This window comes from Pempheris klunzingeri, chromosome 10 (genome assembly GCF_042242105.1).
Source record: "Pempheris klunzingeri isolate RE-2024b chromosome 10, fPemKlu1.hap1, whole genome shotgun sequence".
Classification (NCBI taxonomy): domain Eukaryota; kingdom Metazoa; phylum Chordata; class Actinopteri; order Acropomatiformes; family Pempheridae; genus Pempheris; species Pempheris klunzingeri.
Window position 1 is genome coordinate 8,773,755 of NC_092021.1, and position 22,640 is coordinate 8,796,394.

General features: G+C 41.3%; 1 protein-coding gene across 2 annotated transcripts in view; it reads right to left on the minus strand.

Moving 5' to 3' along the window:
- Nucleotides 1–22,640, minus strand: part of tmeff2a (transmembrane protein with EGF-like and two follistatin-like domains 2a) — a 94,177-nt gene that overhangs the window by 50,365 nt on the left and 21,172 nt on the right. For both annotated transcript variants that reach the window (XM_070838422.1, XM_070838421.1), the window contains exon 3: nucleotides 6,651–6,780. In XM_070838422.1, the coding sequence (XP_070694523.1) occupies nucleotides 6,651–6,780 (130 nt within the window). The remainder of the gene's footprint in view (nucleotides 1–6,650; nucleotides 6,781–22,640) is intronic.

The following is a 22,640-nucleotide window of genomic DNA, read 5'->3' on the forward strand; positions in this document are numbered from 1 at the left end:
AGGTTTTTCGTGGCAGTGCATGTACTGTGCAGCCCGGGTGAAGCACTTTTGACGCTCGCATTCCTCTATATTAGTTGGCCGTAACTCTGCGATATTCGAGATATTCCAACACTTTCCCAGTGTTGCACCCATTTTAAGTTAGCTTAGCTGAGAGTGTCGACTAAATGGCTAAGTGGAGAAGAGAGCAGAGAGGAAACACTTCAGAAGTAGCTGACTGCCCTACTTTTCCACATGAAAGGTTTGCGTGTAACACTTTGTTATGTAAGAAAGCACCCACACAGCAATCTCATGTGTTTAACTTTCAAATGGAAAGAAAGCTTTTGTTACTCCTCCTTTTGATATCTTCATGATATCAAAGATTTCAACACTTTAAAATAACTATATTTAGAATTGCTTTTTTTCTCCGCTGTCAATTATATTTAGTCTTAATATACAATATATATAAAATCTATGTAAAAGAACTAATGTAACAAAAACAACAACATATTACCATCCATTTCTTTCTTCATTAATGCGGTGAATCTTAAAATGAATTTATCTTAAAAACATCACTAATTAAATAACTTGTCTGTGTGTCAAATGCTTCAATGACAACTGTATTTAGAATTGGATTTAAATGAAAAAAGTTGAGATGTGTATGTGGTTTTTTTTTTTTTTAAATAATTTTTTAAAATATTGTTTATCTTTTTTTTTCCTTTTTAATGAGTGCCTCTGTTCTGGTCTGAAAGCGGTCCGCCTCCTGGGAGTGCTGTTTTGTAGTCACTATTGACCTTTTAAAGGCAACCGCAGACAAACCCAATAATGCTCACATTATGGTTGTTGATAACTGGTGACAAAATAAAGGAAAACCCTGAACAAATGAGCGGAAAAGCATAATAAATGCGGATGCTTGCACACAGGGCACGAGGAGTCCCCGAAGGGGTTGATGAGATTGCAAATGTTGTGAACCATATGCTAACGGCCTTCACTGTCACCAGATGTAAGTCTTCGCTAGTTCTCCAGGGGGTTCCGAGAAATTATGAGTGTTTTTGTTTGTTTAATGAGGAAACCCGAGCTTCTGCTGTGCGCCACTTCTATACTACGTACTACATCTAAGCGGGCTTTGAGCATGCAGTGTGTTTTCACAGGATCACCATCAGATTGGTAAGAGCTGCGGCCATGTGCATCTATGTGCGCGTGCAACAACAATGGACTCATGTTAGCACTCTGAATGGGCACAGCACTGAGAGGGTCTCAGAGTATGAATATGTTGGTGTGTGGTTAGATCAAAAGTTACATTCCAATTTCACTCATTTTTCAGCAAGCTACAACAAAACTTGGATACGCCTATGTACTACGAGACTGTCAACCTGTCTGTTCTGGATTATTGTGATGTTATCTATAGACACGCCTCTGCCTCCACCCATAAACCACCAGATTCATTTTAGCACTCCGCTCTGAGATTTATTACCAGTGACATTTATTCCACTCATCATTGCATATTGTATGAAAAGGCTGGGTGGGCATCTGTACAGAGGGGACAAATATTGGATTTGTTTATAAGTAAAAGCCTTCATGGCAACCGGCCATCACATATCACCTCCTTATTAACTCGGTCCTATAGTCATTATTCCACTCATCCAAGTGATTGTCTGATGCTTAAAGCTCCGCGGGTAAACATTAAATTTGGGAAAACTGCTTTTAGTTTGACTCCAATGCCTACTGAAGATTTAAATAGAGGTTGAAAGACTTATACAGGGGTGTTTCATGAGTCTGTTCAGAAGTTATGTGCTTTTTTTATTAAAGGCCATTCCTTATGCCACACCCCTTTTACCCACTTCACACACACACACACACACACACACACACACACATACGCACTTGACCTCAATGACAAATTTCAGTATGGTAAGTGCAAATGTAGGTATGAACATGAATATAAATATGTTGGTTGGTTATGATTCTTTCACACTGCAACACAGGTAAGGAAAATACAGGAGCTGCTCCCAGCTAGAGGATTGTGGTAAAACGGCTTTGCGAGCATCCAAGTACACAAAACTAACTAACTAACTATTAAATCCTGAGAAAAACATCACATCTTGACAGTGACATTCATACTTCAAAGTTACAATTTGATTAACATGTGTATTCTATCTTTTGTTTTTAGTGTAAAACTGTTAAGTATGTAAATTGCATTGTGCACTAAGTGCAAAAACAGCGTACCAAAACAAGTGGTATGTCATATGGAACTTGAAGAGAGCACATGTCTCTGCAGAATATCACGTCTGACCAGGAGATAATCTCAACTGGAGGTGGTTTATACCTTCTTTCCTCTGCGTAGTTTGGTCTTCAAAGCTCCATATGCCAAAGGGAGTTGGCCAACCATATCAATGCTTGAAGAGATAAGGCAGTAAGGCACTTTGTGTGTTTTAACTACTCAAAACAGTCTTTAATTGTTGTTGGTTTTTGTCTCCGGGCCACTGCTGCAATCAAAATGGCTTTAAGACCGTCTAATTTCTGTAAAAATGTTTTTCAGTCTTGCATTACTTAAATAGATCAGATTCTGAAGAAATGGAGACTGATTGGTCCAAGGGAGGGAAGTATAGTTGTTACCGTGGCCTGGATAAATGCCAGAATGAGTGTAACTGAGTGTAACATGAGATGCTGAATAGAGCATATATAGAACCACTGTCATGGTCTGTTTGTCACAGGATCACACCACAAAACCATCCTTGTTTCAAAGTACCGCTCTTTGCATGAAAGAAAGGGGTCTTTATCCCTTTCTCTTACAAAAGGCACACAAAGTTATTTCACACACACTGGCTTACACTATCACATGTCTTGAAAAGGATCTCACTCACAGCCCACAAACTAGCAATTCATGTGACCATGAACAGGCCTGCCCGCTGCCACACAGACATCGCCACTGTTACTGCAGTAACATTTTCACCTCAAGCTCCACATGTTCCCCCCTGCTGACCTGTGTCTTTTCAGGGGCCTTTTCATGGACTGGCTGCCTGTCACCGAGTGTTACTGAGTCATCGACAGCTCAACTCAAGCCAGCAATGCTATCTTATCTTAAGCAGTGATTCACATGAGCCTCAGAAACAGCCAGCATCACTCATTCACAACTAAGCGCATTATTCAGGACATGATTCACTAATTGGGAGATTCGGGAAGAATTCCTTTGTGGGTGTCTGGGAATGCTTTTTTTTCTGAAGTATATGCTCAGTCATTTGGATTTGCCATCACAGGAATAAACACAGCGCATAGGCCAAACCCAATTATCCATGTTCTAATGAAAAAGAAACCAGAGGAGGAGAAATCACCACCTGCTTTTGTGTGTGTTCAGAATTTTTATGGAGCGCTCGCAGAATGAAATGTTTTATAACATATGAACATTTCATATTTGTATCATTGGATAAGACTTGTTTGCAGTCCAGGTGGTCATTTTTTAGAAAGACTGCCCTACGTACAATTCATGGCAGGGTATCCAAAACAAAAACTGGGTGCTGAAACAAATGCTGCACATCGGTTTGAATGTGTTTTAATTAAAACAGCCACAGCATTTGCTCATCATCAGGATGAAAATGTAGTAAAGTTATAAAGACCTTCTTTTTACTACTGCCTATAGAGTGAATTAATACAACTGCTCACAAACCTTTTATGACCAAAGACCTTTAACTTTATAGCACTGCATAGTCCGAGCAGCACCACTGGCCCCCACAACACAGCTAATGAAGTGACTGACCTTTTCTGACTGAAGACACCCACTCAGCAGCTTAAACACCAAACTATATCAGCAAACAGCAATCCCAGTTATGTTAGATAATTACACTGAGCGGAGAGATGAAAACAATAGATGATTCCATCGGTGGACAAGAGGAAACAATTTTCTTAGGGGAAAAAAAAGGCCTATACATCAAGCCATGAAGTTATTGAAGATAAAAACAAGCCCAAACCTAATCACTCATTGATGTGAAGCAGAGGGGAGGTTGTCCCTGTGGAGTTTATAATTTTGTTACCCTGCTTGTACCACAGCCACTTGCCTGCAATTAAAACGTTCATTCATTTATTCATAGTTTGAGGCAATAGGCTCGTTAAATAAAAAGGGGGTTCTACAAGATTGCACCAAACAGTGTCCATGTATTAACAACATGTATTGACAAAACTCATCAGAGTAAGGTGTTTTAGAGTTTTAGTTCTGTAATGGTTAACCCACCAGTATGTGTAAGCTCTTTAATCAGAATGATGTATTTGAAATGATGTAAAAGGAATCTGGAGTAGTGGAACTGATGGACTGGCCAAGTCAAAGTCCAGACTTGAATCCTATCGAACAGATCTGGGATTTGTTGACTTAAAAAATAGATCACACACAAATTTAATTCAAAGCAAGTCTCTGGGAACAGCTAGGAACTATTTGGAACTCAATAACAAAAGTACATGAAAACAATCAGGGCCAAAGTAGGTCAAACTAAATATTAAGATTTTTGGTTAAAATATGTGAATAAGGACTATTTAGTTGTTCCAGTTTGTTATTTGCCTAATAAATAATAATACAATGTTCAATTTGAAACAAGTTTTTGACAGATTTCTAAAATATTTGTGTTTTCTCGTTTTTATGACAGGTGGTCTGATAAATTTGTTAAGCACTGTATATTAAAAAGGAGACTATTTCCATGCAATCGTCATGCAGCTGAAATAGCTGTATTTAGGTTCCTTCCTGCACTTGGATGGGGAGAAAAAATGCTTGCACTGGAAACGACATAAGGAGACTACTGTGCCTTTCTTCAAGTGGCCCCATGTTGCTTTCGCTCTCAATACCAGAAATAGCATCAGAAATATGTTATATAGGAAAGACAAGCAACCAATCAGAGCAAGTGCTTTTGGTCTCCATGTGCTGTTTACACAAGAAGACATATACATTTTTGATGAGATAGCTTGGTACATGGCTGCTTTACTGCCCTGACATAGAAGCAACTTGGTTGGTGACTTTGGAGAGTCCATGGCTAACTATGTATCTTGTAACTATAGAGTGGACTAACTCAAACTCAACAACCAACTCAAAGGTCTTCAGAAGATACAAAATAAAAATTACAAAGAAATTAAAGGCAGGGTCCTTAAAATTAGAGAAACTAGCACCTCCTCCCCTCAGGTCTCCCTCCAAAGCCACTTCCCTAATACATTACTGCTACAGCTGGAGGATGAATCCACGATAGTGATGTGAGGACTCGTTTGTTATGTACATGACTGCTGCCTGACAACGTCTTTCAGCTATTCAGTGTATCAAATAAAAAACTTTTTTGAATGACACAATCACAAAAACACAAGAAAACTAGCTATCCGTAAAGTTACCTTTAGCTCAGAGTTACTGCTCAATCAGCTCAAAGACTGACAGTCTCCCGCAGTACATACATTTTAGACTCTCGACCCCGTCTCGTTCTTTAGCTCAGCGGGTATCGGCTCAAATTTTGGCTACACTTCCTCTGCCAGTCTTGTGCGACTAGCTTGCTGGCTTTAGCGATAAGTCGAGTCTTGAGCGCACGGGCAGAGTGCGCGCAGGTAAGCAAGTGCGTAGGTAGACAGGCAGGTCTGATTGGACAGGTTTATTACATTTACATATATTTCTTTTTCTTGTCAAACCATTTGATTTACTGTTTGCTGTCAGGATGTTGTGAGAATTTCTAAAATAAGTTGCATACCCTACCTTTAAACGTTATTCTTTGTGAATACAAAGCTGTAAGCATATGATGTCTAAATATATTCTTTCTTGTACTTGTTACTGTATATTAAATATTCATTTGAAAACATGCAAGTAGCTTCACTGGATCCCTTACAGTATTAATTCAAGTACTCTCCGAAGAAGATAAAAGAAAACAAAATGTCTACACAATCCGGCAAAAAATGAAACGGCCATCAAGATGATGTGTGATTCAGTCATTCAATTTTCTGCTTTGTTGAGCATGCCTCTTGGCAACAATGTTACAGTAACTACCTATGACAATTTGGCAAGTATTTATATTTTATGCCTTTTGACATTCATTTGAACATTACATAACGAAAGGTCGTGGCTGTCAAGCTTTTTTTTTAACTTTTCTGTTTAACACAGCGAATTGAAACAAACTGTATAATTAACTAGTTTAACTCTCCGCATTGCTCAACAGGCCTCTTGGCCAAATGCTGTCTTCACTTCCTTGTGAGGATATTGTTTGGCTATGATGAAATCGTCATCCGTTCAATGGGAATACTGTCATCGTAGGTGTGTTGCATCAGGCTGCCATCTCTCGCAAATTTTTCATCATACATTTTTGTAATTTCTTTGAAGTAATGCATCATTCAGTAATTACTGAATCCCATTAATCCCATTTTGATGACTATAATATTTAAGCCTGAACATTGTACAACTCTATATAGAATGTTCAAATTGGATTAAAATTACATTTATAGCATCTTAGCTTGACATTTGCTTTGTGTCATTTGCATGCTCGCAGAGAACTGTGCAGGAAATGTTCAATATGTGTTACTTCTCACTTGAGTATTTTTTGCATGCACTGCAAGAGTGTGTTTGTTTCAGTGCCTCTGTGTGTGTGTGTGTGTGTGTGTGTGAGAGAGAGAGAGTGTGTGTGTGCGCGTATTTGCTTGTGTAGGCACCAAAATGTAAATGTACATACCGGCAGGACAGGCGCCTTCTGACATAATAAGTACTTCGGATTGCTGCTTGCAGGCATCCCTGCGCAGGAAGCACTCATTCTGGTAGTTCTGATTGTTGGAGCCGCACACTGGGGCATAGTCATTGTTGCACTGCAGAGACGAAAAGAGGAAACAGCAGAAAACAGGTAAGAAGATGAGCATAAAAAGCTGAGGAGGTCATAGGAAGCTCATCAAGAAAACCCAGTGAGAGTGTGTTCTCAAACAAGGTTGTGTTCATTCACCGCTCATACGCTCTATGCGAGGCCTTGGCAAGGGTAAACACCGCTTCATTGATGCCACTTTAGAAAGCAAATGCGAAGGTCTGATTTTGTCATAGAATTTGTATCGTGCTTGCGAATCTCTCCCCTCACCTTATAGTAGTCTTTTCTAATAAAGAAAGTGAGAAAAAACTGTAAGGATTCAGGAGTCGCCCAGTGCAAATTTGGTGGTTCAAGCATTCAACTAAATAATAAGATAATAAAAAAAGGATGCTAAATTGAAAATAACTGTATCCATTCTGGGCCTGGATTGGACATCACCAAACATGCTATCACGTAGTGTAATAAAATAGTAATATTCATGATTAATTTAGTATCAAGGGTTTTGTTCTGGAGTGTTGTGCATTGCATGGGCTTAACCTTGGTCCAACTGTTGCAAAAAGATTTTTGGATTAACTGGTGCGATGTACCAGATGGGTTAGATTGTAGCTAAATAGTTTTTGGTGAAATAGGTTGTAAAATAAACTGAGAATTAGAATTCTCCGAGGAGTCACTGAAGACGTGCTGTTGTATACAAACGCATGCAGCAATCCAATGGTGCAGACCCTAACAACAGATACAGGCGACTTCATCGTATTAAAACCGACTACACCTTTGGTGGTTTAACAGATCTATAAATTAGTTTTGGAGACATAAAACTTTTGTTGTTTCCGGCTAATCACATTCTGTTATGAAGACCAGTCGGGCACGTGCCTTGTCAGAGTTGTATATCGTTATGAAACTGACGTATCGCCACAGTGACAATTGCATCACAATTTTAAAGGCTCTAGAAACATATGTTCTCCATCAGCTTCACACCATGAGGGGTGGATTACATTCTGCTTTCTTAGTGCTTGTCTCACTGGTTTTAAGTGGGCAGGACTCAGCTGGGAAAGGGCGTTGTCATATGGACCAATCATGGTTTAGCATTTGAATCAGAATCTGATGACAAATCTGATCAAACCACAACCATGCAATCATGATGATGATAACCTGATTTTTTTTTTTTGAGTCCTAAAGGTCCCTTACTATGCAAAATGCACTTTTTAATTAAATTTAATTGAAATTGACTTTTCAACATGAATGTGTGTCACCAGAGAATCTATAGACCCTCAGACTCAGACAGTGAATGTGTGCGAAAACACACCGTTGAGATTTGTCTCCTTTTATGACATAATACATCTGTTGATCATGTGACCTCCTCCAGCCGCCTCGCTGTAACATGATGAGATGTCGATGCCGAGAGCAAAGCACGTAAACTGTACTGTTCTTCTGTAACAGAGCATTCAGACAGGGGCTGAACAAAGCTGCAGCAGCCATGTCTAGAAAAATAACGTGTTTTTTGAACACTTAAACCGTGTAAACCTGTTCAAATAAGACCTCAAAATACAAGTAAGAGCTTGAAAAGGAGCAGAATATGGCACCTTTAAACTCTTGATAAATAACACCTACGGGTAATTTCTTTGACTGTGCTGCTGCTTATTCAGTCATTTAGTTAGATTCCTTTAAATTCCGCAACAAATGTTCATTCTTTTCAGTGGGATATATTTATGCTGCCTCTATCTCCAGAGTAATGGCCAGCATCTAAAGTGCAGCTGCTCACCTCTGTTGTGGCTCCACTGAAGCAGTAACAGGTTAAGTGACTTGCTCAAGGGCACTGGGAAAAATATCGGCTGCGGTACAGAATTGCTTATTCATTTCCCCACATGGTTTGTCGACTTCGGAGCAACTCTAGATTTTTCAGGTGACTGATGGCGCTAGAGCTCAGAGTCTCTAGTTTTCCTTCTTTGTGGCTGTAAAGGAGAGATATTCATTTGATTTGATATTGATTCGCCTGCGCTACACCACAGGAATAACAAACGTATTTATTCAATTGAGAAATATTCCTTGGGAAGAAGGAATGGCTTTCAGTGGGTCCAGAGAAATTGTCGCTCCGTTGTCACAGCCCATAACCTGATTAAATTTTAAAGTGCTGAAAAATGGGCAATGTGTGAAAATGTGTTTCGGCTGGGTGTGACATCACAAGGACAAGGGACTCGCTTGAGAGTCCCCACAGGAACGAGGCTCAGGAGCTCACGGCTCTTTGTCTCCACTTCTGTTCCCCTTTAAGTCTCTAATGGATTAACCTGGATTCTGTTCTCTCTGGGCCGAATCATCTGTCTGTGCCCTCGCAGAACACTACATGGCTCTCGCAGAAGGGCATGAGCATGGAAAGCTATTAGCACATATGTAAGTCTGCGTATGTTTGCACGTCGCTCCTACTACAACAATGGAGATAATGGCCGATTCTGTGCCCACGTTGAGTCAGCTCAGTATGGAAATGCATCGTTTTCTTTCCATTCTGGCTCCTCTGCTCACACTTAGCCGCTTGACAATGCCAAAGTGAACACATCTGAAAATGCCTGCCTCAAGTTTTAGCGTAGATGGGAAAAAGGGCACCTTGTGAAAATGATGACGTGATCCTGCTGTAAAAAAAAACTGTTGCCACCTCTAACCCACCCCATGAGCACACAGTGGTGTCACTGACCTTTATTTATGTGTTTATATGTCAGAAGACATTTTGATCGTTAAATAGCGTAGTGCAGTAGCGCAGGAGTTATTGTTCACATGGTTAACGGACAGGAAGATTTTCAGGAACTAATGATTCATTTCATTGATGAATGGGACAAGTTGGCATGTGACATTCAGAGTTTAGACTCTGCTGCTTTATTCGTGAACGTTTGCGTGGATAATTGGGTGAAGATTGACTGGGTGAACTTGTAATCTCAGTGTTGCAGCGTATCCGTCTGATATGTAGAAAAGTACAGAATGTCATTTACCAGTAGTTCCTGACTGCACCTCAATTAATATGTATGAAATATTCTTACTTTCTTCAGCACTTAATCTTAGTTTGTGATACAATTCCTCTACCACAAAATAGTAGTTTTGTTCGGATGCACATTCCACAGTGTGACAAGTGTGTTTCATTTCAGCAACCCAAAGCTTGTTCGGGTGTTTGAGCGTGGACAAAGATCTTTAGGAAAAAGACTTGAAAACTGTACATCGTTTTCACTCATGAGCTGCATTTTCAAATGCAGTTGGTTTAGTGTGGATGTCATCTGAGACACACACACACACACACACACACACACACACACACACACACATACACACACAAGGCCTGATGGCCGCAAGGAGAAGCACAAAAATAACCATGCCATCGATTCAGCAGCCCAGGAGCATCGTAATGAACAAGAACAATGTTTTTAACCAGCTGAGGGGAGAAAAGACGGCAGAATCCACACAAAAGAGAGCAAAAAGAGGAGGAGGAGTATAGAGGGGAAAGAGAAACTGCACACTGGCTCTTGATCAAAGGGATTGAGATGCAGGAAGGAGAGAGGCTGCAGAGAGGACGAGAGGCAAATTTGATGAGCGAAATTGGGCTTGGGGGGAGAAGAAGTCAGTGGAAATGGATGAGAGTGAGACTGAGGGAGACTGAGGGGTAGTGAAAGTAAAGAAAAATACAGAAGTGAGATGCAGACGGCTGGGGGAGAGAGAGAGAGAGAGAGAGAGAGAGAGAGAGAGAGAGAGAGAGAGATCTGGCTCAACAAACTTGGCACAATAAAAAAGAACCACAGCGCCTGAAGAAACCGAGGCAAAAAAAGAACACCATAAAATAAAATAAAAAAAGAATGAGAAGAAGAAATGGGGACACAGACAGAGAGAGGGAGAGGAATAGAAAATCCCCTCAAAGGAGAGCGGGAGAGAATGAAAAAATGGCAACCCCACAAAGGCGCTTGGAATAGCTTACTGCAGGGCCCGCGCTTTTTCGCCATCCTCTATCCTTCCCCTCTGCCCCTCTCCCCTCACACTCTCTCCCATCTGGCTCAGGCTGTTCTTAACCTGGGGACTCTCACTTTATGCCAGGCCTGATGCAACGGAAGGGAAAGCTGCCCGGCAGAACCCTGTGGGTGTCTTTTAAGAGTGCCTTCTTTTCCGTGAAAACTCCCCCACCCCATCTCTTGATCTTCCCCAGTATCTGGCTCACACCCCTGCGGAAAGGAGAGGAGTGATGAGAGGATGGGTGATTTAAAACCTCCATCTCCCTAAGAGGAGGTGCAAGATGGAGGCAGCAGCTGTGTGCAAATTACAGTCTCACCCAGAAATACTCATAGTTGGGTATAAAGGAGGACACTGTGTCGTATGGGCCTTTTAAAGCATGTTGGGCGTATTCCTTTTATATCTTAGGCGAGGCAGACCAGAAGCAAGTGACTTAGAAAGTGAGGAGTGGAAATAGACTGCCAAATATAAAATAAGACAGTTAGACAAGATGTAAAGCGTTGCACGTCTTCATCTCGACTGCATCTTTCAACTGATCTCCAACTGGTCTAGTTGGAAAAAAAAAAAAAAGTTGAAATATTATCTGCCAAGTTCTTATTTATTCATCTGAGACTTCTGTTGACTTGACAGCGAGGAAGAGGGCGAACCGAGGTCACAGATTTCAAACTTTCAAACTGACTCGTGTTCCTTCACTTCTTCACGCTGCACATGACCATATTAGAGAGAAAGGCGTTCTTGTTATAGCCATTGTCAGGGCGCTTCAGCTTTGATCCTTGAATTCCTTGATAACAGACAGCGTGTGATGTTGGCAGTCTGCAAATATGAGCTTCGTCAGCTGTTGCACTTTACTGTAAATCTGCTCAGGTGGGTGTCAGCAAAATGTACACAGACGGAGATACAGATGCCAGAAAAAATCTGAAATATGACTTTGACAGACAGGGCCGTCGGAAGGGAGATTCGAGAAGACGAAAAATGAAGATAGAATGGTAATGAGAGGGGGACGGCGAGACAGAAGGTGAGAAAAATTTGATCCTCCACAAGTCTCTGCAGACAGAGTGGTGGGGGCCATTGGCCAGGGCCATATGGCACGGCCTTATGTGCCTGCTGGCTCGAGCGTTGCAACAGTCGCAGACAATGCCCCACACTTCCGCTGAGACGAAACCTGGACAGTCGCGTGGCGTCTTGACCACAAATAGAGCAACATCCTATGTGTGTGTGTGTGTGTTTGTGTGTATGTGTGTGCTTGTGTTCTTATGAATGACTTGAGTGGCTTTGTGACAAGAAAGAGCATGCATGTGCATTCATGCAGGCGAACCTGAGTGCACTTGATCATACATTTCTGTTCTTCAGAGTGACATTTGCGGCATCTTGTGCACATTTAAGCTAGTTTCTGTCCTTCCATGCCTTCTTATATCCCCTTCCACCCATTCGGGATTTTGTCACCTGAAATTAGTTTGCACAAACCTCCTGCAGGGGCTGCTGTTGTTCTGCCTACTCTCAACTCTCTTCATCTGGGTTCCAAAAGCTAAGCTTTGGGACCAAAGCCAGGACCTGTTGTCTCTCTACCTGCCTCACACACATGCACACACACACACATACACACACACACACACGACCAACCGATCCACCGTCAGAGCACTTTGTACAAAAAAAAAAAAGGTATCCACGCATTACCAGGTCACAACACACAACAACCTTGCAAAACAAGCAGAACCATCATCATTCATTCTCTGCCTCTCTAGCAGCTCCCAATGCTGACTACACCGAGCATCCGACAGAACTGCCGGCTGACAGGGGTGGAACAAAGACAGGTGGTGGGGGGAGGAGGGGGGAGGCAGAGGAGTAGGGGAATGCAGGTATGAAGAGGAGGACGTGCAGATAAGTTGCGAGGTGTGAGAGACGGAGAACAGGAGATGCAGGGAGGCCAGTGAGGTGAAATGGATAGAGGAGGTAAGAGAGAGGAGATTGAGAGCCGAAAAAGTGTAAGTGATGATAATGATAGCAATGAACGGAAAAAGGAGGGCAAATGTGGGGGAGTGGCGAGGGACACGCACAACAGAATACGCGAGAGAGGAGGAAAACCATACGAGCAGGAGACAAAGGAGAGGAGAGATGCAAAGTGAAGGCGAGTCCATGCATCAGTGCGTGACTATGTAGCGGAGGGAAGGAGCATGCCAATTTGAGGGGTAGAGCTCTGCGAAATGCTGCGAGAGCAAACATGACAGGATATCAGCATCAATAAGCGAGAAAACAAATGATTCATTCGTCCATCCAATGGAGCCCCACTCCACCAAAACCCTGCAATCTCCACATTTGCAGAAATGATCATCATTCCAAGCAACAATTAGTCAGACAGGGTGTCATTATGAAGTGAGATATCCACAGTGAAAAAATTGCACGCTTGCTTAATTCAAAATTAAACACAAAATAAAATAAATCAGATTTTTCAGACTTGTGCTTATAAAACTCTGTCATTTTATATGATGCACTCATTTATATTTGAAGAGACATCTTATATCTGATGAATTAACGTGAAAATGCAAACCACCACTTTACTGTGACTCAAAACAATGACAACCAAATGATACTGATATAAATTATATACGTTTAAAGTGAAAAACCTTGTGTGAATCTGCTCTATCAATAAACTCATATTGATAAATACAAAAAGATATTGTGTGGGGAGATGTTACATTTAAGTTCATGAAATTACATTTCTGTCTCTTGAGGGCACTGTTAAAACACTCTGATCTGAAATTTTCTAAAATATATTTACTCTTCATTGTGGCAAGAGGAGCAAATACCAGGGGAAGCAAGACAGCCTGCACCAGAAGATATGACTGATAAAAGTGTTCCAGAGTTTTTGGACAGAGGATAAAGTTACAGACACATGAGCTCTCGAATTTTATCAAGGAGACGTGGGAGGGGGTTCATAGTTTTAAAGATGAAGACACATTTGCATTTCGAGAAATAGTGTTAAGACGCATATTATACGCATATAATACGCACATTGTTTATTCTGTGTAACAAATAAATGCTGAATAAACACATATATTCTAATATATACTCTAATTCCAAATGATATCAATGATGTAACTGCAAATGGATGTGCAGATTGCTATCACTGGATTGCTTTTAAAACTGAAAAAAGCCTTTCAATCATGCTGATAATGAGGCGAGCGCTGAAGTTAAGGAGCATCTGTTTCCCATGACTTCTGCCTATATTCAGATTTTACTGAGTTATGAGCCTAAGGAAGAAGTGTGGATTTTGCTAACAGCTTCATTTAGGCAAATTGCTAATATTCTATAATAGCCTTTTTAAATAGACAAATAAGCTACTTTGCAGTCTATCTGACAGATACATGACAAAGTTGGTATTTGTGGCTATTTTCTAAGCTGCTCACAGGAGCTTAAAAGCGGTTCCCCCACAGCTGGGAGTCCCTGCGGGCTGATGGTCCCTGCAGGACTGCCCCATGGGTCTGACGCCAGGTTACTGCACTTTAAATACCTTTAAAAGGAGGCACCCAAGGTACATGTTTACCGAGTGAGCCCATGTTAGTCACTGTAGAACAGCAGATTCCAAAGTCCTCTCAAGACCCCTGGGCTCATTACAATCAATGAAACCACATCATTCATTAGACGATGTAAACTTGCGTGTTAAACATTTGTTTAAGCTTCATCCCACATGAATGCGATCATTATTTAATCCCATGATCTATCTTTACTCTCCTGTGAATACAACCACAATGTACCTGACAGGTCTCCCAATACTGGCATGAATGTCTGCTCTTTCTGCTCTGGCTTCAGATGACCCTCCCTGCATTTCATGCTTTTATTTGGTTTTTTCACTGTGACTACTAAAAAACAGTTTTCTTCACTGCCAGCCACGTCAGAGGAAGCTCAGTGGGGAGAAAATTAGCTTTTATTCGGCTGTTTATTTGCCAGGGACAATACAATACAGGAGGAAGTAATGCAAGAGACGTAATCATCTAGCTGCAGTTCCCATACTAGCAGAGGGAATGGAATGAAAACTGCATCTATTGGTCTAGTTTCATTCTAGCTTCCCTCTGTTGGTCTAGTTTCCCTCCCCAGCTGTACTCAACAAAAAAAAAGATTCTCCTGTCGTGTCTCCAGGTGACTGCAGTCTTCCATCTATTTTTCTACATTAAAATGAACAAAACCAAAGGAGCAGTATTGCTGGTCAGAAAACAACCAAAGAGCTGCCCCTTGTGGAGAGACTGTATCTAAAAAGCATCCAACCAAGGCAGCGGGGGCTCTACTTGTACTCTTCCTGAGCTCAATGTTAATTGCAGGGAAAGACAGCAGCAACACGCTCAGGCAGAGCCCAGCTTTGACAGCTAATAGTCAGCGCATGAATACAAAAAGATGAGATACTCCAGAGCTCCGTTAGATGTTTCAATCTGTGATGATTACAGGGTTAAAGGGATACAATACAGAAAGATCTTTTTGGAAACTCATAGGTGGAATTTCAAGGCACAGCTGGAGTATGAAGACTGTCCAATTCAGCACTTGTCTGTCCATATGTTAATCCTATGGAGTACAGTGTCCACCAGCAGAGGCTCCACAACGCTATCACCATTGATATACATATAAGCTGCTGTTAGACCATTTCTGTCTGCACTGATGGCCAATTACGAAGTACCTACAGGCGCTGAACAATCAGACTAGGTTGGTAAGCAGTAAAATTGAGACCTGGAGCTCCTGGTGAAGTGAATAAACAGTAATTCTCCAGACAAATCCATCGATACCCACGTGTATTCAAACGTCTGAGCATTTGAACAACAAAGGAGGAGCAACATGTAAATATGTGACATTAAATATTCATCTAGAAAGTCACAATAATGCATGTTAGAAGTCTGTGAGGACTGGATCACAGATTAATTTAGGATCAGTGGGAGCCAAGGGGATGTGTCACCACAGTGAAATAGAAACACAGGACACGGCTGCAGATTCTGACTGCATGTAGTGAACAGCAAAAAGCAGCAGGGACTCTGGGTAACTTCAAGTTACAACAGAAATCTGTCCACAGATTCAACCAGAAAATAAACTGAAAAAAAAAAAACCAAACTGCGGGCACATAAAAAAACAATAAAGACACGGTTCTTTTTTATAAGAATCACAGTTCCAGTGAAGCCTTTGAGCTCATGAAATCAACACCATACTCCAATTCACACGCTTCTGTTGTACAAACAGGCAGTTCACCCTGATTTCTCAATCACAATTTCATGCATAACCAACCAAAATAATTAGTTCAGGGATCAGAGATACAGTGACCAGATGTCCCAGTTTGTCCGAGGAAGGGGAATGTTGTGTATATATTTATGCATTGATATAGATTAGATATTGATTTCATACCATTTATGCCATTCTGCTCTTCCCACTGCTGAAAAGATACTGTAACGCTGCCCTCAAACACTGGGTCTACAGATTTCCCTGCCATCTTGCATCAAATTTAGACAGCAGCTGCACAAGTATCAACAGAGACCATATCACAAGGTAATGGTGTGACTGGCTCAGTTGGGCAAATTTAGAGTGCAGCTATGCTAGTACAGCAAGGGACTGCTGCGCATGCAGGCAATCTGGCAGATGCTATTCCCTGAGAAGGCCTTAACTCGAATGGACTTAATGTGGCAGCCGTTCTGTCAGCGACTCTTAGTCCCGGGACAGCCTACTGGTATGAACCATCTAGGCTGGATGCCTCACGCCCTAATGTCTCACTAGGACCATCTACCCAAAGAAAGGCCTGCAACTTGGAAACCTGTACAAAGTCCTTACTGACTTAGAATCCCCCCACCTCCGCACCATGGCTGACTCCAACCAGTCGAAGACTAGGGTTTACGTCCTGTCTAATAGCACAAGGTTAGAAACAGCAGGGTGTGTAAACGCTTCAGCTAAAGACTAGCACCTTGTTAACACCTCCCCACAATAGTCACTTCATTATAAAGTGCTACTTCATGTGACTTCTACCTCAGGGGGCAATCCATATTAAAATAAATAAATAAACACCGATCTCTATCATAATGAGGAACCATATGTCAGCATAGATACTGATCAACATCTTGTCTCCTCTGTCATCAGGCTCATTTATGAGTTATATTATATTTTAACATAACATTTCAATTGAAGCTTACAACATGAATCTATAACACAGCCAATACTATATTTTTGCTATTATTATTAAGATTTCCCGCTTAGCACATATCTTAGAATACCTTAGAAACCTTAGAAATACACAAATAAGTATGTGAAGTATATGAGCTTATACATCATATCGCCCTATATGGCCTCATCTGCTAACCTTGTTAACGTTGGCCCAGTAACAATGTCAAGCTCACATACGAACTAATGCATGTGTCAAAGAATAACACAACCGTGACATCTCCCTAGCTTTTCCTAAAATCCCTGACAGTTTAACGACGTGAAACATCAATTACGGACGCACAAAGCCAACAAAAACCCCAACAGTCTACACGAAGTATGACAAGGCAAAGTCAACAACTTTAACTTGAATGCTCATATCTCGAGAGAATTAATGTGACTGCATGCCTGTTGAGTATCACTCTAAATACATAGTCAATCATAAGTGTGTGTGTGTGTGTGTGTGTGTGTGTGTGTGTACGTTACAGTGGGATTTCATTCAGGCAAAGGACACTTTTAGGAGCCTTTGTGTACAAGCATCCCTGGTACTACTCCGAACATAAAACAAGGGTATGAAATGCTTGACTACACTGCAGTCCCTTCATCAGCATGTGTGGCATATAGAATGAATATCAGTGACAACTTTGACATTTTCTGGGGGAGCAGAAAACTGTTTCAATAGGCTGGAATCCACTGATCCCGGCTGGGAGCATAGGTGCTATGTAAAAATACATTACATGGCCTTCAAATCCTTCCTTTGAAATGTCTGAGTGTATCTAGAGCCATCTAAAGTGGAGACACAGAGACATGCAGCATGGTGCCGAGAGCAAATGTGACACTGTTTGTGCATCAATGAATTATACCTAAAGAAGTAGAGCAAGAACCAGCGGCCTCCTTATCTGCATGTTACCGGCACAAGTTAACAGGGCTGTTTCCTGTGGTGTTGATGTTTCATAAAACTAAATCTTGGATAAATCAGAATCACTGATTATCTTTAGAACAGTAAATAATTGCTGTTCCTGCAGTTCAGAGGAAGAGGCTCTATGCGCATTTTGCACTTCTCATTAGAGCATTTAAAAGAACACATTGACAATTCTGAACGGCATTTCAGACTTTTCTCATTTTTGTCTTGTGCGAGTGTTTACTTTCTGAAAAAAATAATCTTGTCCAAATAGAAAGTGTATTGTGGGCTTATGCCAATTTGCGAGAAATTGAGGTAGAATTTATGGAATATAACAAAATGTAGAAAGCAATAGCCTTCTAAAGATTGAGAAGGACTCATCAGTATTGTAGAGCATGGTAAAAGAAAAGTAAAATACGGCAATTGTGTAGTATTCACAGAAAGATGGAATATGTAGACAGAGCAAGAAGGGGAATACTGGTCATAACAGTCATCGTTGCACTACGGACCTGACAAAAGAGAATAAGTTGTGTGCAAAACTGCATCAGTGCACATATTTGTAATACTAAAGCTGTGGTTTAAATGCATGACAGTACCTTTGTATAAGTGGATTTATGGCAATAATTGAAACGGTGATAAAATAGGCCTCAAGAATCCACAGATTTCTGCACTAAGCCACAGATATCCACTAAACCTAGAGCCGCTACTGGTGTTTAGCTTGAACTTTTACTCTGTATCTTTGTTTTTCCTTTTAATTCAATCCAAACACCTACAGGTGTCTGCAGTTGAAATTCGTTATTTTTATAGAAGAACTGAATTTCTCCGTGCTCACTTGAGCCACTTACTTGGGAAAATCTGTACACCAAATGCTCAATACCCAAGACAGTACCCTTGAGAGCACACTTGACAATATTGCTCCACTCAGGAAAAAAAAACAGACATTACGTGGTAAGACAACACTGTGATTAGGCAGGTTTGTGAGAATGATTTTTAAAAAAGAGCAGGAGAACAAGAGCACCATTGCATCTATACAGAATCAATAGTTACCTACAACAATGCTGTTAACTGAGCAAGCGGAGCTCATTTCTGCAGGGATGTTGCATAGGCTGGTTGCAGCCATCCATTATTTCACCCTACTGTTTTGTGCAACTCGTGGCCACAATTCAGAACAAAGTCATTAATATCACCATTGCAGAAAATTGTAGCTAAGAACATAACCTCATTCTTCTTCCTCATGTATCCGTGCAGTGTACTGAAGGTCTAGGGGATAGAGGGTGTTTGCTGTACAGACTGTGAAGCCCTTTGAGGCAAATATGATGTGATGCGTGGTATTGGACTAAATTAAAAAAAATTGACCATTTCTATATTCTAGTTGTGCTCAAACTGATTTCAACTATACAGCATCAACACACCTGACATTTCCCAGAAGCTGCTGTCTAGACTCCTGCTGGGAGACCACTGCACCCCTCTAGGACTCTGAGTTACACTTTAGAGTTAAATCCTTTCCAATGTGACACTTGCCCTTCTTGCATATTTAAAAGATGCATTTCAATTTATGAAATCACATCCATTCAGCGTGTCTTATTAAGGATTTGCTATATCACTGTGATTAAGCAGGCTTGTGGGGAAAAAATGCCTGTGGTTCATGGGTCATCCACTAATCAGAAGCAGAAGCAGTCAGTAATGTAGAAATGTTCTTGGGCAACGTACTGAACCCTGAGCAGGTCGAAAGCAGCATGGTAGCCCCTGCCATCGGTGTATGAGTGTTTGTGTGAATGGGTGAATGTGAATGAAGTGTAATAATGCTTTGAGTGGCCCTGAGACTAGAGGGTTGCTATACAAGTGCAGTCCATTTTATATGTGCTGGGGCAAGTTGACAGGACTGTAGTATTGCTCAGCCTCAGTGCAAACACACACACACACATGCACACACATGCATGCATACAAACACAGACACATCCGTCATCCACAGAGACCTGACTGATAGCCTGATCCATTTCCTGTATCCATTAGAGGCAGCTCTAGATTATGCAATTCATCCCAGGGCTATCATCCACCTCTATCAATAATAAACATCTCCAAGAAACTAGGGCTAGCCTCAGAGGATGGAGACGGCACCGCCCAGCACGTTCTACTTCTGATGAAACCCTCTGTGTGCTCGGTCCGTTCTGAGCACCGCATTTTCCCTCCACTGAAGACTTGTCTTCAGTTCCTGAGAGCCCCAGGCACAATCTTTACTTATGCCTTCGCACACTTATCAAAGCTGCTGCTTTATCAGCCCTGACAGAGACCCCTCAGTGCTTATGGTGGTGGCAGAGAGCACCTGTGGCTCATGACAAGAGACAGATGCTCTCGTCCAAGATTCCTCTGCCTGTCGGATGCGCCCTCTTTCTTTCCATCAGAGAGTCCTATCATCATGTGATTGACGTCTGGTGCAGCGTCTGTGACATGACCTGGTGCTGGGGTTGGGTGGTAAGGGAGCTTGGAAGGAGGGTGAGTGGGTCCTTTAACACACTAATATTTAGTTTGATCTCAATAAATGAATGCAGTGCAATGCATTCTGTTTGAGCCATTAATATGAGGCTGCTGTGACAAGACACTCACTAGTGTCACTTAAATGAATTTTAACCGAACTTCCAGAAAATTGGTTAAGAAAAATGTGAATTAACATTCATATCCATCCATTTCTGTTTTGTGAATACTAAGAGTCGGGAGCATGGGGCGAAACAGCCAGCAATGCTTATGCTCCAATCTAGTGCTACTATATTATATATATATATACTATACTATATTTTTGAAGCTTTTTTCTGCCTTTGTGACACCGAAGACCAAATAAAGTTTCAATTTTTTCTGCTTCAATCTATTTATCTCTACCAGTGTACTTCATTGACATTATACTAACAATGTAAACAGTGTCTGCATGTTTCCAGCAGCTGACAGTCACTTACAGCTCCAACCAATTCACAGTGGCTACTTTACCACATTCACACCGTATTATCAGTTGCAATACCGATTTGAGATTTATTTTTTTTCCAAACAGCACATTTGAAACATCCTGTTTTACTTTTCTAATTGATAGAGGAATCAGACTCTTATTTTAACTGGAGCAGTTTGGGCTTCAGTGTCTTGCTCAAGGTCACTTGAACCGCCAACTCTAACCTTCCACCTGGGGATACAGCCACTGAAACACTTTGGTGTAAATGTCCTGCTTAATTTAGTCGAGGCTAATCTATCTCTCAAAGCTCTCAAGTTGTTTATCATGAATTATTATGTTTTGCACTGTTTTTATGTTTTTTATTTGTTTTCCATTTGTGAAATATTGACTATGAATTGGAGGAGAAACTTTGAATCACAGCATTGTCTCTTTTAATTTAGGATTCAGATAATTTTACCTGCGTTGATGAAAAATTGGACATGGTTATGTAACAAAACATCCCACAGTGCATCCATTGAATATAGTTTTCTCTAAAGGACAAATAATGAATGCATTTTGTATTTCAAAAGCTTTAATGATTAATCCATTATGGCTGCTGATTGATAAAGTAAATTGCTTAAAATGTGCTTCCCTACAGTCATTTAATCCCACTCAGCCTTCGAGAAACATTCCTGATAATTCTACTTGTCCCTTAGGTATTTTTTTCAATTTAACTGAAAGGAGCAAGAAACTAATAATATATTTAATAAATAAATAAAATTGCTTTTAAGTCAGTATTTTGGGTCAAATTGTTGATTTATTCAATAAGAAGTTGTGTAATAAACGTGATAATGTACAGCAAGCTGGTCATTACTGCACAACAAACCCCTTCAGGATGATTCAAGATCACCCTGTGTCACCTGTGGGAGTTTGTTTTGCAATAATGACCGGCTCACTGTACATTATCCTTTACTTAGATCAAGCTTGTTCACCCCACTGTGTTAGTCTGAAAAAGGTATTCTTTTAGATCATTAGCCTCATGATGGGCGACTGACCTTCTTTCATGTGGGAAAAACAGACAACCAAACCCCTAATGATGGCTCACTAAGGAAGAAAAGGAGTGGCGTGGTTGGTTTGTCTGAGATAATGGTCACCGACAGAGCTGGGTCGATTATATTGATCAAATATATCAAACTGTTTCCCACAGAGATTGGTCCTGATGTGCACTGGAGTCAGTACCAAACAAGAAAGAGTTGCAGACAAATGCTGCGTTCCACAGGCCCCGAAAAGTTTTATTACGCTTTAGAAAACTTTGGCAAAAACCTCGGCGCCGTACCCCGGCCACTTAGAGGCAGTCCGTGTCAGAGAAGGTGAACCGACAAAAAAACATTAGATCCCTGAGGGGTGCCGTCAGAGTGACAAATCTGTTCTGTGCCTGACGCCGTGTTGTATTCCGCGGACCTCCTGGACAGAGGGGTGTCAAGCGTCGTCTCGCTAAGTGACAAACTCTTCTCCCATGATGCCTTGCTCTGTTTGCGAACGCTGGTCAAGGCCTTACAATGGAAGGAAAAGACAAAGAGAGAGTAGCAGAGGGCGGAAAACAAGAGGGAGGGTGAGCTATTTGGACAAGCAAGAGAGAGAAAGAGACAGACGGAGAGTAATGGAAGATCCGGGAGTTACTGTGACAACGGGAAGATGGAGAGAGATAGAGGGAGACTGGAGGTGGTTGGCTTGTGCTTCTGCTCTTTAACCGCTTGGCAGTCTTCTCTTGATTAGGGCCTAGCCCGCCAGTCCCTGCGGAGTCTCCCCAGCCGAGTCACAGGAGACAGGATCCTGTGTAATAGTGTCTGACAGGCCAGCCAGAGCCACAGAGGAGCTGACACAGATGCTCCGTTTTTCAGGAGAGACGCCCAACACAATT